General features: G+C 35.7%; 1 protein-coding gene across 1 annotated transcript in view; it reads left to right on the top strand.

The window, feature by feature from the left end:
- The window catches only part of CDC42BPB (CDC42 binding protein kinase beta), a 109,732-nt gene that overhangs the window by 69,205 nt on the left and 25,158 nt on the right, over positions 1-15,369 (top strand). The window contains exons 22-28 of the mRNA XM_058162769.1: positions 3,593-3,685; positions 4,118-4,192; positions 5,728-5,833; positions 7,796-7,932; positions 9,781-9,920; positions 10,291-10,372; positions 14,393-14,609. Coding sequence (XP_058018752.1) covers positions 3,593-3,685; positions 4,118-4,192; positions 5,728-5,833; positions 7,796-7,932; positions 9,781-9,920; positions 10,291-10,372; positions 14,393-14,609 — 850 coding nt within the window. The remainder of the gene's footprint in view (positions 1-3,592; positions 3,686-4,117; positions 4,193-5,727; positions 5,834-7,795; positions 7,933-9,780; positions 9,921-10,290; positions 10,373-14,392; positions 14,610-15,369) is intronic.

Below are 15,369 nucleotides of genomic sequence, written 5' to 3'. Positions count from 1 at the left end.
AGCCCTCCAATGTGGAAAACATGAAGAACCTGTAACTGGACTTCTTCAACTGACATAGTGTAAGCCGCCCTGAGTCTTCGGAGAAGGGCGGGATATAAATGCAAATTAAAAAAAAACAAAACAGGTCATCTGTGAATTCAGAAATCCTCCTTCACAGCTGCTCAGAGGAACTATTTTTTTCATTTGCCTTTCCCCTCCAGTGATAATTTTGACAAAAAGCCAACTTGCAAATAAACATCTTATTTGTAAATCAAACTCTAGGAGTTTGTATTTAACATGATTTTAGAGAGTAGTTAACATGATTGATAGCCACTTGATGTAGCTACTGTGTTTCCCCAAAAATAAGACCTTGTCTTATATTTTTTTGAACCCTGAAATAAGTGCTTGGCCTTATTGCCATGGCTCAAAAGCCCGATTGGGCTTATTATCAGAGGATGTCTTATTTTGGGGGAAACAAGGAATTATAGTGTATATTACATCAAATAATAACATATTTATCTAATAGCATATTTACAGACCACCTACATATTTTAGATTTTTTTTAATTGAAAAAGTTTTTACAAAAATTTTCACCCCCCTTTTCATCCCCTTCCCCGTCCCTCCAAAACCACCCTCCTCCCTCCCCCCCCGACTTCCCCGAGCAAACACAAGGTATAGTTAAAAAAAAACAAAAAACAATCATACGCTAAATTTTCCCTAACACAAATTATAATCCTCCCCTTCTTCTCAAATCCTAACTTCCCCCATACAAATCAAAGATAAATACATCCTAATCATTCAAAGGCAATAACACCACTCCTGCGCAGTTTGCACTGGCTTCCTGTGGTCTTTCGGGTGCGCTTTAAGATTTTGGTTACCACCTTTAAAGCGCTCCATGGCTTAGGGCCCGGCTACTTACGGGACCGCCTGCTGTTACCCTATGGCTCCCACCGACCCGTACGCTCACACAGAGAGGGCCTTCTCAGGGTGCCGTCCACCAAACAATGTCGGCTGGCGGCCCCCAGGGGTAGGGCCTTCTCTGTTGGAGCTCCTACGCTTTGGAACGAACTTCCCCCTGGTTTACATCAAGTGCCTGATCTTCGGACTTTTCGCCGTGAGCTGAAAACGCACCTATTTATTCAAGCGGGACTGGCTTAGAAATTTTACTAAATTTTAACTGGGGCTATTTATATTTTAGGGTTTTAAACTGTTTTAAATTTTGGCCATCTTGTAATATGTTTTGTTTTAGTCTTGTTTTAAAGTGTATATTGTGGATTTTTATATACACCGCCCTGAGTCCTTCGGGAGAAGGGTGGTATAAAAATCGACTTAAAAAAAAAATATGATATCTCTTAATCTGATATCTATTTTGCATATATTCAATCCATTTTTTCCATTCAGTTAGATATTTTTCTTGTGTAGTATCTTTCAAAAAGGCTGAGATTTTGGCCATCTCAGCCAAATTAGTAACTTTCAATATCCATTCTTCTATTGTAGGTAACTCTTTTTTCTTCCAGTATTGTCCTATCAATAGTCTTGCCGCTGTTATTAAGTTTAAAATCAGCTTAGTCTCGGTTACTGTACAGTCCGTAATAATTCCCAGTAAAAAAAATTGCGGTAGGAACTTTATCTTCTTTTTCAAAACATTTTGTATAATCCACCAGATCCTTATCCAAAAAGCCTTAATCTTCTTACAAGTCCACCAAATATGAAAATATGTAGCATCATCACAATTACATCTCCAACATTTCGCTTGCATATCTGGATACATACATGATAATTTCTTAGGGTCTAAATGCCACCTATAAAACATTTTATAAAAATTTTCCCTTAAGTTTTGTGCTTGCGTAAACTTAACATTTCTAACCCAATTTTTTTCCCAAGTTTCCAAAAATATTGGTTCCTGAATATTTTGTGCCCATTTTATCATACAATCCTTTACTAAATCCCTTTCAGAATCTATTTCTATCAACACATTATACAATCTCTTTATATGCGCCTGGGTTTGATTTCTAATTTGTTTTACCAAGTTTTCTTCATTCTGCATGATACCACATATTTTAGATTTTTGAACTGACATTATTTCTTAGCAATAATCATATTCATGTCATAATCATCATAATAATCATGTCATCTGCACTTCTATAACTGTCTGGTTTGGTTCTGCAACCCAATAAGACAGACACAGACTTCAGAGGATAATTAGAACTGCAGAAAAAACAATTGCTACCAACCTGCCTTCCATTGAGGACCTGTATACTGCACGAGTCAAAAAGAGGGCTGTGAAAATATTTACAGACCCCCTCACATCCTGGACATAAACTGTCTCAACTCCTACCCTCAAAACGACGCTATAGAGCACTGCACATCGGAACAACTAGACACAAGAACAGCTTTTTCCAGAACGCCATCACTGCTAAACAAATAATTCCCTTAACACTATCAAACTATTTACTAGGTCTGCACTACTATTAATCTTCTCATCATTCCTATCACCCATCTCCTTCCACTAATGACTGTATAACTGTAACTTTATTGCTTGTATCTTTACAATTTATATTGACTGTTTCCTAATATGATTTGATTGCTTATTTGTACCCTATGACTATCATTAAGTGTTGTACCTTATTATTCTTGACGAACGTATCTTTTCTTTTATGTACACTAAGAGCATATGCACCAAGACAAATTTCTTGTATGTCCAGTCACACTTGGCCAATAAAATTCTATTCTATTCTATTTCCCCCTAAATGCAAAAATACACATGCAATACTTTAGTTCTATATATATTAATGCACATATTTATTCATGTACAATTTGAAAACTCACATGTGTTTTGTTTGACTTTGTCTATGTCCCAGGTGAATTAACATAAAACATAGTTGTAGGGTTTCAAGTAGTAAGCAGATTATTTTATTCCTTTATAATACATTCTATCTTGTGACAATAATGTGAAATACTGGTTAAAGTGTTGGATAGGTGGATTCAGATTCCAAGTTCCACCATTCTTTCACCAACAGACATCCCATGTGGTAGTTGTTTGAAAAAGAATGGAAGGAAAGATTATCGTGTGTACCCCTATAAATTCCCAAATAAGACAGAATATCAATCTTATAATAAATTGGATTTCTTATCCACAAGTCTTCACTTTTAGAGATGTCTTTTATAACTGTGTTTTCTTCCTCCTCCACATTTTTTGCACCTGCACTTTGATTTGTGTATTCCATGCCATTCAGACAGTACAGCTTTCAGATACACTTTAATAATAAAAAAACATAATTAACTAATGTTTTATGTAGATTTTGGCATTTTGTTGGACTTTGTAATCAAGTGGAATATTGTGTCTCTAATCAGTTCAAAAGAACTTCAGATGATTTGGGGAAGCTAGTCCCCAATGAGGACTTTATTGTAGAAGGAAAAGTCAGTTCCTGATCGTTCTATCAGAATAATTTTCATTGTGTTCTGGGGGCTTGTTTTTAGTAGGGGCAGAAGAACTCTCTTTACCATTTTTATTCTGAACAGATAAGATTCTTTAACCTCGGATAACCCCAATCTTCCTATATTGAGTGACTATTGATGCTAGAAGCTAATTTTCTTGATTGTGTTTTTGCAGACAAATTCAGTTAGTGAACAGGAGGTTCAAGGTACAAAGACCGAGGTGGCACTGTCAACTTCTGTTGCACCTGCAGAACAACAGCAGCAAGAAGTAAGCATCCATTTCCAAATAAACAATTTGGGGTACCTAATACATGTGTGTCTCAATTAGAGATCCATGAGAAAAGAGTTTCTCTTTTCACAGCATGCTTCCTTGTAGACTTGTGTCATGTTTAAATGTAGAAAGTTGGCGTACAATTCATTTGTTCTGCTACTGTTTCCCTGGTTCTCATTGTCGCATTCAGCTGTGCATTTCTTGCTCTCTTATTTGCTTATCTTCTGCTGCTTGCTAAAGTGCAGGTTTTCCTGTGAGTCTATCTTGATCTGCAAACATGCTTTTAGTAAATTAGGGGCAAGCCAGCATTTTTCAGTAGAATCGCTTACCTAAAAATTAGAAGTAGATTTGTTAATTGTTGGAAGACCAAATGTATATGGGATCCTGGAAAAATTAAATGTTATTCAGCTACAGTTTTTTACAATTCAGGAACCAATTCGGCTTCAGAGGATGCCTGCTGCTCCTTCCCCCACCATTCAATCCATTTCTCTAGCTGTACCAAAGGTATGGGGCTTTAATGGTTTGTTTTAACAAAAAAAAATGGGGGGAGAGAGTTGACATGTAAGGTATTATGCCTCATGCATGATCCATTTGTCAGTGTGTTCATGTCTGTTAGCTATGTCTAAGCATGGTTTTGGGGGGGGACGGTATTTTAGCTTGGACTAAGAATTAAAATGAATTCTATGTAGAATCTTATGGGAGTGTTTTTGGGTGTTTTGCTTCCAGCTAATTCATAATTGGAAAGGTTCTGGGTACTTTCTGTCCTTCCCCAGAACATACCTGCTATACAAGTAGATGACAAATGCATTTGCTGTCTAAATCTTTTCCTGAGAGGGTATTTTCAATCATTTTTTAAAATCAGTAAAAGGCTCAGCAAGTTGGCATTAAAGCTAGCCTTTTTTAAGTGTAGAAGTTTCTATTCTGATTGTGACTATGACTACGTTAGGGAAGAACTCTCCTATTTTCCATAAAACCTGGAACTGCTGTAACATTAAAAAAGAGAATAGCTTCTCTAGCCACTTCCATATGTTTATAAAGTGCAAACTGTGCCCATCCAGTAAGTTTTATGTGGCAAATTTCCACATTTTTTCCCTTCTCCTTTCCTCTTTCTCCTTCCCCCCTTCCCTCCCTCCTTTTTCAATTAGATTGGAAATTTGCTGGCTTGGATTCCCCAGGCCCCCTTAAATAAGTCTGTACCAGAAGGATTTGCCCTAGTTCACCAGCCCCAAATTAGAACTTCGTATTTGCTTATATTATTTTGTTCCACAGTCTAAGTGCAGTCGATATTCAGTTGTGGTAGCCAGTAAGCAACTAGTTTTGCTCTATACTATTAAGTGTGATGATAAAAAAGATGTTGAGCTTCTGTAAAAACTAATACAATAATGGCGGGTTAAACAAACCTATTTATTATTTCAGTTTCAGTATATGAGTGGATTTGATTGTAGGTTACAATTCTTAGCTGATTGTTGATTATAATTTAGGCGGTTGCACAGTGCACCTATTTTTTTAAAAAATATTGTGTTGCCCAAATTACTCTATACTGGACATGTATTTATTTTGAAAGAATGATTGTATTGCTTTTGACAGTACAATTCAAATATAAATTAACTAATACAAAACTATTTCAGCCCAGTGCAAAAGCCAGGATAAAACAAACAAAGCATAATCAATAGGGAAGCACATTAATCTGTCATAAAAGCAAAACAAAAGAACAGTATCTATTTGAAATCAATACATTCTAACAGTTCATCAAAAACTGAGTGACATTAATCTCATTAACTGCTGAAAATAATCACAATGAACAGCTAAAGTATTATTCTGTTCAAAATAGTTTTTATATGGAGATGGAGGATCTAATACACTGTGTCAGCAGCATATGAGGACCGTTCCAAATAAGGGTTTACAGTTGAATTAACCCCAGCCATCCACTTGATATGGAATTGATAGGGAAGCTGATACTCTGTCTCATTAATAATTCATCAGAGGTGTCAATTTTTCAGTGAACTTTTATGTTGCTTTGTTGTGAACTTATTTTTCAGCCTAAAGCTCATCAACTAAGTATCAAATCCTTTTCAAGCCCAACTCAATGCAGCCACTGTACATCTCTCATGGTGGGATTGATTAGACAAGGTTATGCTTGCGATGGTAAGTTGGTTAAATCTTTTAAACATTTAGGCATCTTAATAGCCTACTTGTCATTTGGAAAGAAAACAAATCAGTTTAAAATGTTCTTGTAGTAAGCATCTATTTATAACAGTAGTATTGAATAAAGGCAGAAATTTAATTCCCAAATGCATTGGTTTAGATTTAGCTTTAAATCTATTCTTTTTTATAGTATGGCTAATTGGTGTGAGATGATGTTAAAGCACAGTTATGCCACACAATTCAGGGAATTGTGATTCCTTCTTAATTATTAAGATTATATATACACTGAACAATATAAAAGATGCTATAAAATATATTTAGTATACAGAGATATTACTGGATTGTTTTACTTAAATTATAATATATAATATTATAGAATGCTTTCCTACAAATTAGATATTGATGGGAATTTCTTTTGAACAATGACACTAAAACTTTAGCACTTTCTCAGAATGTGTACCTATACATTGATGAAATATATAAAGAAAAATTAAGCTACCAATCTTAGCTGTATCTACAATTTTCTATCTAGGAGTTCTAGAACTATGGGTCAGTACCAGCCAGATAGTTGCAACCTATATTTTGGGAAGGAGAGGGGAGATCATATCACTTTTAAAAAATTGGACAGATAAAGTGAGATGCTATCCAAACCCACGGTAATGATTGCTCCCTGTTCTGCACATGCAGGCTACTTGTGTCTTATACGGGAATATTACATCTTGGGTGACTCAAGAAAATACCAGTTATCGGCAGTCCTTGATAAACAACTGTAATGCAATCTGCCCATCACAATCATATGTCATAATGGTTATAAAATAGGCTAGCTACATGACCCAACCTGATTTTATGACCTTTTTTGTGATGATCTTTAAGCGAATCACCACAGCTGTTAACCTAACCAGTTGCTCAATATGGGTGTAATTTTGCCAAAAACTGGAAGTAAATGCTGGCTTTGAGGAAAGCTGTCATAAAACATTGTCATTTGATTGAGGGATGTGAACATGTGAACACAGATGAGGCCCAACCAGTGGAATTTCAAATGCATTTTGTAAGTCCCCTTTTTCAGGTCAATTGGAACTTTGAATGGTCATTAAGTGACCTCTTGTAAATTGAGGTCTACCTGTATATTAGAAATTAAATGGAGTTCTGATAACATTCAGGGGCAAAGATATGCCTAAATCTGGGAAATGCAAAATAGGGATGCATGCTTTTTTATTATTATTATCAAAATAGAAATAAAACTCTAAAAATAGAGTTTTATTTAGCTCAACAGATCTTGAATATCTTCAGATTTAGGTAACCATTCCCAGAAGTGAAAATATTGGTGCATTTTATTCCTTTATCTGTAGACTTTACACATATTTATTGCAGACCTTTATTTCATAAGAAAAAAGGGTGGCTTGCCAAACTAGGTTCCATAGTTTTGTTTAAAATTGGAACTTTAATGGATCTTTTGAAGACTTAAATAATTGACCAGAAGGAAACAGAGTTGTTCAAAATAATTAAGTATGTACCATGTTTCCACGAAAATAAGACCCTGTCTTATATTTTTTTGAATCCTGAAATAAACATTTGGCCTTATTGCCATGCGCTCAAAAGCCCGATTGGGCTTATTATCAGGGGATGTCTTATTTTGGGGGAAACGATATAAATTCAGGAAGAAAGAAAATGCCATAATTTTAAAACCTGGAGAGTCTTTTATACTTTAAAATATAACATTACTGAAACATGATTATGATTTAATGAAGCTCCTGCTATGATATATTCATTACTTTTTAATATGAAATAAATGAATATTGTGTTTGCCATTTTAAACTGCTTGTTCTTGGAAACTAGCTGCTGACTAACTATGGTGTGATGTTCTTTCCTTGCTCATTCACAATCCTGTTAGCCAGTTCTCTATTCTATAGAATTTATTGCGTTATAACACAAAACTTAACAAGTTTACTTTTTCATCCTTAGTGTGTTCGTTTGCATGCCACGTTACCTGCAAAGATGGTGCACCGCAGGTCTGTCCTATACCTCCAGAGCAAGCCAAGAGACCCCTTGGAGTAGATGTTCAAAGAGGCATAGGAACAGCCTATAAGGGCTATGTCAAGGTAAGAATCTGGCAAAAAAAGAGGGTGGTCCTTTGCACATATTGGCAGATGGTCAGTAATCAGATAATCAGAGTTACTGTGCATAGTCAAATACCAGTTCAAATTTAGACATAGACAGTCAGGCAAATCTGGCTGTAAAATAGAGTCCAAGTTCAGTTGAAAACTTCAAGCTGGTCGCTTCTTGAGGAATTCCAAACTTAATACAATTTTAGGTAAAAGAAATTAGAATAGAAACTTTAGGAGTCAAGCATGGCATGATGGGGTTACAAGACATTGCTTCCAACCCCATCATCAGCATCCAAACCACAGTTGTATCCGGAACTGTCTCAGGGCATTTGCAACTTTCCAATTCAATATCTTTCCTAGCATTTCCTTCTCCTCTAAATAGAACTTGTCCCATTACGGCTTATTGATTGCACCTTCAAGATTATTCAGCATTTAATTATTATCAAATTGTTATTGCTGCTGTCCTCCAAAATCGTGATTAAAAAAGATAGATAGATGGAAATAATTACCAAGTTCAGTGGAGTGTCTGTGACATTTGAAAAAGTAATTATATAGCATAAAATAATGACAACAATCAGCAGCACTTAACTAAGCTCAGCTGATCTTGAAAAAGTTAAGCAGAATTGGGCCTAATTTGAATAGAAGACTATTAGGAGCTGTATCTTTGACTTAAACAGAACTGGGATCTGAAAAATATTCCCAGAGAAAGCAAGGACAGACATTCCATATTGACATCTAGAACACATGCTCATATAATCATTAGGAATTGGGCTTAACTGTTAAAGAATATCTTTACAAAGTTTCTGTTGAATTTACATGAGCCAGATAAAGAGATCTATCCATCCATTGATTTATTATTTAGTTGCGAATAGACCTCCAATATTTCTGGGTGGCTTACAATTTAAAAAAAATAAGATAAATACAAAATAAAATAGAAATTGGAATGTCCTGAACAGGGGCTCAGCCATCATCCTACTTCCAAAGCCAGGGAGAATATTCAAGTCTTCAAAAGCTTCCTGAATGACATCAACATTGGATCCATCTGAATCTTGGGAGTTGGTATCTTTCCAAGAGAGCAGGTGCTACAACAGAGAAGACATGCCTCTTGGAACCTGCTAAACGGCACTGCTTAATCAGTGGGATCCCAAGTGTGCCTACTGTGCCTGATCTCACCAGATGGACAGAAGCATTTGGAGACCAGCCATCCTTCAGATAACCAGGGCTTATGCCATGAATTGTATAATGAATTGTTTGAGAAAGTATCTGATAAAATCCACTATTTAACAGTACAAAGTTGGAAATCATTTTATCAGGAATGGTGGAATTTTATTGTTTATTCAAGAGATAAGTATTCTTGTAGCAGCCTATATCAGAAATTATGGGAGAATTAAAATATACCATCATCATTAACTTTAAATTAATACTTTTAAAACAGATTTGTTATCAATTGATCCACGATTTGAAAGAGTTTTGCTTATTTGATTAAATTATTCCTTAATATTATTTGCAAATTCAGCTATTGAGAAAATGAGTGTCATGCAACTTAATTTCCTATGAAGAGATAACTCATAACATTCGAAAGATCACTTCAGGCTCCTTAGGGAAGCCAGTCATATTTATTGATCAATTAGTTAATTGATTGATTTGTCTGCAGCCATTGTATATCTAAAATGAAGAAGTTACAAGATGTATATATAGTTGGAAATCCCTGGAAATATTTTTATGAGTCGCTTCAATGGTGAGAGGGTATATATATTTAATGAATAAAACAATAAATTTAATAAATAAAAATGAGTCTTTCCCCCCTTTTATGATATGAATAATATATTTCTACATTTACAGGTTCCAAAGCCAACAGGAGTTAAGAAAGGATGGCAGCGGGTTTATGCAGTTGTCTGTGACTGTAAACTTTTCCTCTATGATGTGCCTGAAGGAAAATCCACTCAGCCAGGAGTTGTTGCAAGTCAGGTTCTGGATCTCAGGTTTGCAACCTTAAGCCACATCTTTTTGTAAGCTTGATTGTGTCAGAGAAAAATTAGCAAGTGAAGAATGACACAATCGCTGAATTTTCTTTGATGTTACATAGCATGCTTTGATACATTGTGCATCATTTTGACAAAAGTGTAGGCCAAATTTGTATAAGGTATGAGAGAATAGGTTTATGTTCTCATATGCTCTTGATTTTTTCTCGTAGAAAATAATATCATAAACCTTTAGACAGAAGCTCTTTTAACTTAGTGATTCAAATTTTACCAATTAATTTGTTAATTTCTTGTTAATAATATTTGCTTTAGCAAGGATTTTAAATATGTAGTTTAAATTTAATAACATGTAGTGTTGTTGTTTTTCCAGAGATGAAGAGTTTTGTGTGAGTTCTGTCCTAGCATCAGATGTTATACATGCAACCCGTAAAGATGTTCCTTGTATATTCAGGGTATGATCATTTGACTAATTTGTACAAATACAATTCATGTTTTACTTAGCTGTGATTGATAAAAAATAAAGTTTTACAGAATTTTCCAGTGTAGGCAAAACAAAACTGTTAGGTTTCTATAGCTACCCTATCGAAGGTTGATTGTGGGTTTACAATCTTTTTATAATAATTAAGTCACAGAAATATATTTTATTATATTCTAGTTGTTTTCTAATTTTCTTTTAGAATCTGTCTAAAAGGGAGATAAGACAGTGGTGAAACATGTTCAGCTAGTTTAGGTAGTTATATGATACACATTTGTGTGTTTGTATGCAGATTGGTATCTTTCACTTCTCTCTTGGGAAGAGATTGTCTTGTCTGATGAATCAAGAAGGTGAAATATTTATTTTGCAGATAGCCAACATAATTATATTTTGGTTTTGTTGTCTGGCTTATAGGTCATATTTTATTTTTAAAAAATTTAGGTAAATTCCAGGTTACCGAAGTGTCTCAGGATGCTAATTTCATTGCCAGATTACCTTAAACCACCATGATGCCAAGTAATGAGGAAGGCTTTATTACACATAATATATTTACCAATGAACTAGGAGCATCCATATCTGGAAATATTTTAGGGGCAAGAATTCAATCTAAAATTATGGTAAAATAAATAGTAAAATAATTTGTATTGTATTGAAGAAAGTGAAGTAATAGAAAGTTCTATTTCTGAATTAACATTACAGAGAACACTGCAACCAGGTTATGCTCATTATGAAGAGAGTATGCGTTGGACAGAACCATGTATTTTGTTCACACATACTCTGTTCATAAGTAATTTAATTTTACTTGGGTCAATTTTCGGAATCTGGAACCCTCATGGTTTTTTTTACTATCATTGAACTCCCACATTTTAATTTTTAAAGCAAAATTGAATTATACCTGCAAGAATTAGGTGTCACTACTATAGATATACATTTGCCAGTTTTTATACAAGTTTTATAAATGAGGGGCCCTTGGTGCTTTCTGAGCTTAGTTGATTTCTTATAGATGCTTCCTTACCAAAATAAGTAACATCATCAGTGCTAGCAGGGAGCTTACTCTCAGTTTATATTCTGGTGGCTTGCCCTATAAGGATGACTCCTCTATTGAATTTTATAAACATATTCACAGGTTTGGACTATTTAAAACCATTTCTTAAATCTACCTATTGTTTGATGACCCATTTCTACTAAAGATGAGAGTCACAGTGAGTGGGCCCTTATATAAGCAGCCTGATAAATTACAAAATAAGTGCAAAAGCTCTTGTTTTGAGCACCAGCAAATCTTATTAATGCATAGGGAGAGAACTATGAGGGAGTCATTTGTATGGGAAATGAAATATATCAAATGTATATACATTTCTCAGTGAATTGGAATAAAGAAGTCTGAGTTTGCCAAAGGACTGGAAGTTTTAACTTAATCGGAATGAATTAGAAAGGAATTTAAAGTAAGCATCCAAAGCTTGCTTAAGTCTACACCTACATGAATCTTATAGGCAATTTTTTGAGAGATGAGAGATAAAAAAGAAATAAGATTGTGTGTGTGTGTGTGTGTGTGTGTGAATGTATGTAGGTCTTGGCATATTCGGGTCTTTTCCCGTGTGAGGTTGAAAGTATCTTGGTGACGTTTCGACGAGGTCTCACTCATCATCTTCAGGCTGTCTTCAGCTTCGTGCTTCTCGAGCAAAGAGTGGTCAGAGCTGCTGTCTCTCTATAAATACTGGTGGGGAGGTGGGGAATGTTGCTGTGAGCAGGTTGGTTGGCTGTGTGGTTGTATCTTGATTGGTAGATGGAGTGGGTGTTTGCAGATTGGTCGACGTTTTGACGAGGTTTCACTCATCATCTTCAGGCTGGTGTCTTCGGCTTCGTGCTTCTCGAGCAAAGAGTGGTCGGAGCCGCCGTCTCTCTATAAATACTGGTGGGGAGGTGGGAGTGTTGCTGTGAGCAGGTTGGTTGGCTGTGTGGTTGCATCTTGATTGGTAGATGGAGTGGGTGTTTGCAGATTGGTCGGCTGTTTCGTAGCATCCTGTGTGGGTGTGGTCCTGGTCTTTTGTTCCTGAGCTTTGGTGCTGTGGCTTCTGAAGTTCTGTGATGTGATGTCTTGAGCAGATGGCTGTGATGCAGCATCCCAGGCCCTGGTTTGGCTTTGAGTCCGAGGTCCTGTCATGTGTTCCTGGTGTGTGTCTGCTTGCTTTGTGTGAGGATCAGAGGGGGGCGCAGCAGCCAGTGGTGTCAGCATGGTCTGGCTTCTGGATGGTGGTTGTGTTTCGTCTGTGGGATGGGTTTGGCAAACACCCACTCCATCTACCAATCAAGATGCAACCACACAGCCAACCAACCCACTCACAGCAACACTCCCCATTCCCCATATATGTTTTATTTGTAATTTTCCTTTAACAGCCATACATATTTTGTGTACAGTGTATTGACTGGGTCAATATATTTTTTATACAATACTAACAATAATAATACAATGAAATATATATGATCATAGTCTTCCAGTTCTAAACTTAACATGCACATTGTAATTATAATAAATTCTATTATATATCAGTGTGTGTAATACTATTTTCCCAATTTGTACTCATCTTCCCCCCCATTTGTTGAGGTCCTTCTACATTCACATCTTTGTCTTTAAACAATACCATTCTCTCCTTAAGATTCTTTGTCACTTCTTCATAAATACATTGAAACATCAATAACATTTCTCCATACAATGTATCTGTTGAGTCACTAATAGTTTAATATTGAGTATTCCACCATAATTCTAATATCCCAATTATCTAGGAACACCAATAAGGCCAATTATTAATAAGGTTTAATCAGTCCTGGAATTATATCTCGAAGTCCCCTATATTTATAGTCCTTAAGAACTATAAGTTTCAATATACTTTTTGCACAGTTAATAATAATAATATAATTAAGTATACCTAATCATAGTCTTTCACCTTCTAATCTTAATATGCTTATGATTATAATAAATTCTTTTATTTGGGTTAAATCTCTAAAGTAAAAGTTGAACGTTATCTCACCCAGTTTCAATGCTCTGTCCATGAACCGCTCCCGCACATAATCTTATTGTCCCAGTTGTCACAGCTTGTGACTTGCCAAAATGGCCGTCGTCCCTGATGCTGTTTGGGAGCGTTTTCTTTGTATCTAATGAGGAAATTGCGGTTTCCTCATGATCAGTGAGGCACCTCTTCTTTCTTCACCACCTCTCCAGGGTGGCTTTGACCTCGTAGGGTCTCCCGGCAACAGATACCAGCCGGTTTTCATGGAGCTTGGTGGAGCTCGGCTATTTCCAGACCGTTCCCGCCGCGATGTCAACTGGTCTCCTAAAATGAAGCAAGAATTTCTGATTAACCACATGAGTAAAGACAATATGTGATTGTCTCCATGTCACTGTTGTAGCAATATTTCTGGCATACTCTACAAAAAAGAGTAAAAGAGATTTGCCAGCATTGTAAATTTGTATTGGTAATGAATTAAATATAAACTAGAAATGAATTCATTGAAATTAAATCCAAGCACAATGTGGTTGGTACCTTGCATGTTATTTCAATTCCCATAATTCCTAACCAGCTTTCCTAATGCAAAGGATTGTGAGCTATATCATCTAATCAACCTCCCCCAAGTACATGAACTTTACAGTCTCTCTTCTGATTCATAGTCTTAGGCCCAAAATCACGGCTAAGAGTGAAGATGATTGTCTATATTTCCAAGTTGGTTGAGGCGGGAGAAAACACTGAACAAATCCCTCCTACGTCAATATCTGCAGAGTAGATGGCTTCTAAGAAATCAGAGTGTCATTATCCCTTCTCTCTTTTGCCACTGCATTTATTCATGCTGCCTACAGAAGGCTCAGTCTGAAGCAGGCCATTTTGAAAAACACTTTGTCTGACTAGCATACATTTCCATTTTGCCACCTTGCTTTAATTGAGGCATGTCTTGTGTGGGTGAATTTCATGCAATTATTTTCCTTTTCTGTCTTCTTGTTCTCAAGGTGACGGCTTCTCTCTTAGGCTCTCCTTCAAAGACCTGCTCTCTGCTGATCCTAACAGAAAACGAGAATGAAAAGCGAAAGTGGGTTGGAATTCTAGAGGGACTGCAATCTATTCTGCACAAAAATAAACTCAGAAATCAAGTTATTCATATTCCGCAGGAAGCCTATGACAGTACGCTGCCTCTCATTAAAACCAGCCTAGCTGCTACTATTATAGGTATGTTGGAATATAACAAGACACAATGTGTAGCATTACACCTGTAATTGAGACTAATACATTGCCATCTTTAAATATATTGTTTCTTATTTTCATCTCTTGACAGGAAAAACTAGTAGCATGAAATTCAGTGATTGACCGATAAAACAAATTGGTGTATGTTTCTCACTACTTGAAGTAGATATCAGCAATGCTTAGATGCATTGACTCAGTTTTGGTCCCATTCCTTATTGTGCTAAAATAAAATTGTTAAGTATATTAACAAACAACGGATGAAATGTGATTTAAAAAATGCTAGAATGTGCAGAAAATTTCTGCATAGACTAACACTTATAATTAATGAAAAGAAAGAAACTGAATATTTTTTGACTTGGGACCTATTTTATCAATGGTTAGCTGACAAAAACAGGTGCTAGAAACAGGGAAATATATGGAAGGATCAGTGACATAAGGAAGGTATGTTAAATTGGTTAAACAAATATTGTCATTATTAATATTAATATTGTTATAATTAATACTAATGTAATGAATACTGTTGTAAATACTTTGACTATTATTTCCTAAAACGATTTGTACTCAGACAACACACTGTTCAATTGGAATTGGAATTTTTATGTTATAAAATTTAAAAAAAAAACTTTAAAAAAATCCAAATGTTATATTTCCTTCTCATTTGGAGTCATCATTTGTTTGCCTGCCTGCCTGCCTGCCTACCTTACTTCCTTCTTATGGACAGTTGCCATCTGCAAGAACCAAAAGG

This window comes from Ahaetulla prasina, chromosome 1, assembly GCF_028640845.1.
Source record: "Ahaetulla prasina isolate Xishuangbanna chromosome 1, ASM2864084v1, whole genome shotgun sequence".
Lineage (NCBI taxonomy): Eukaryota > Metazoa > Chordata > Lepidosauria > Squamata > Colubridae > Ahaetulla > Ahaetulla prasina.
Note: the sequence above shows the minus strand (reverse complement) of the source record. Positions and strands in the feature narration are given on the sequence as shown.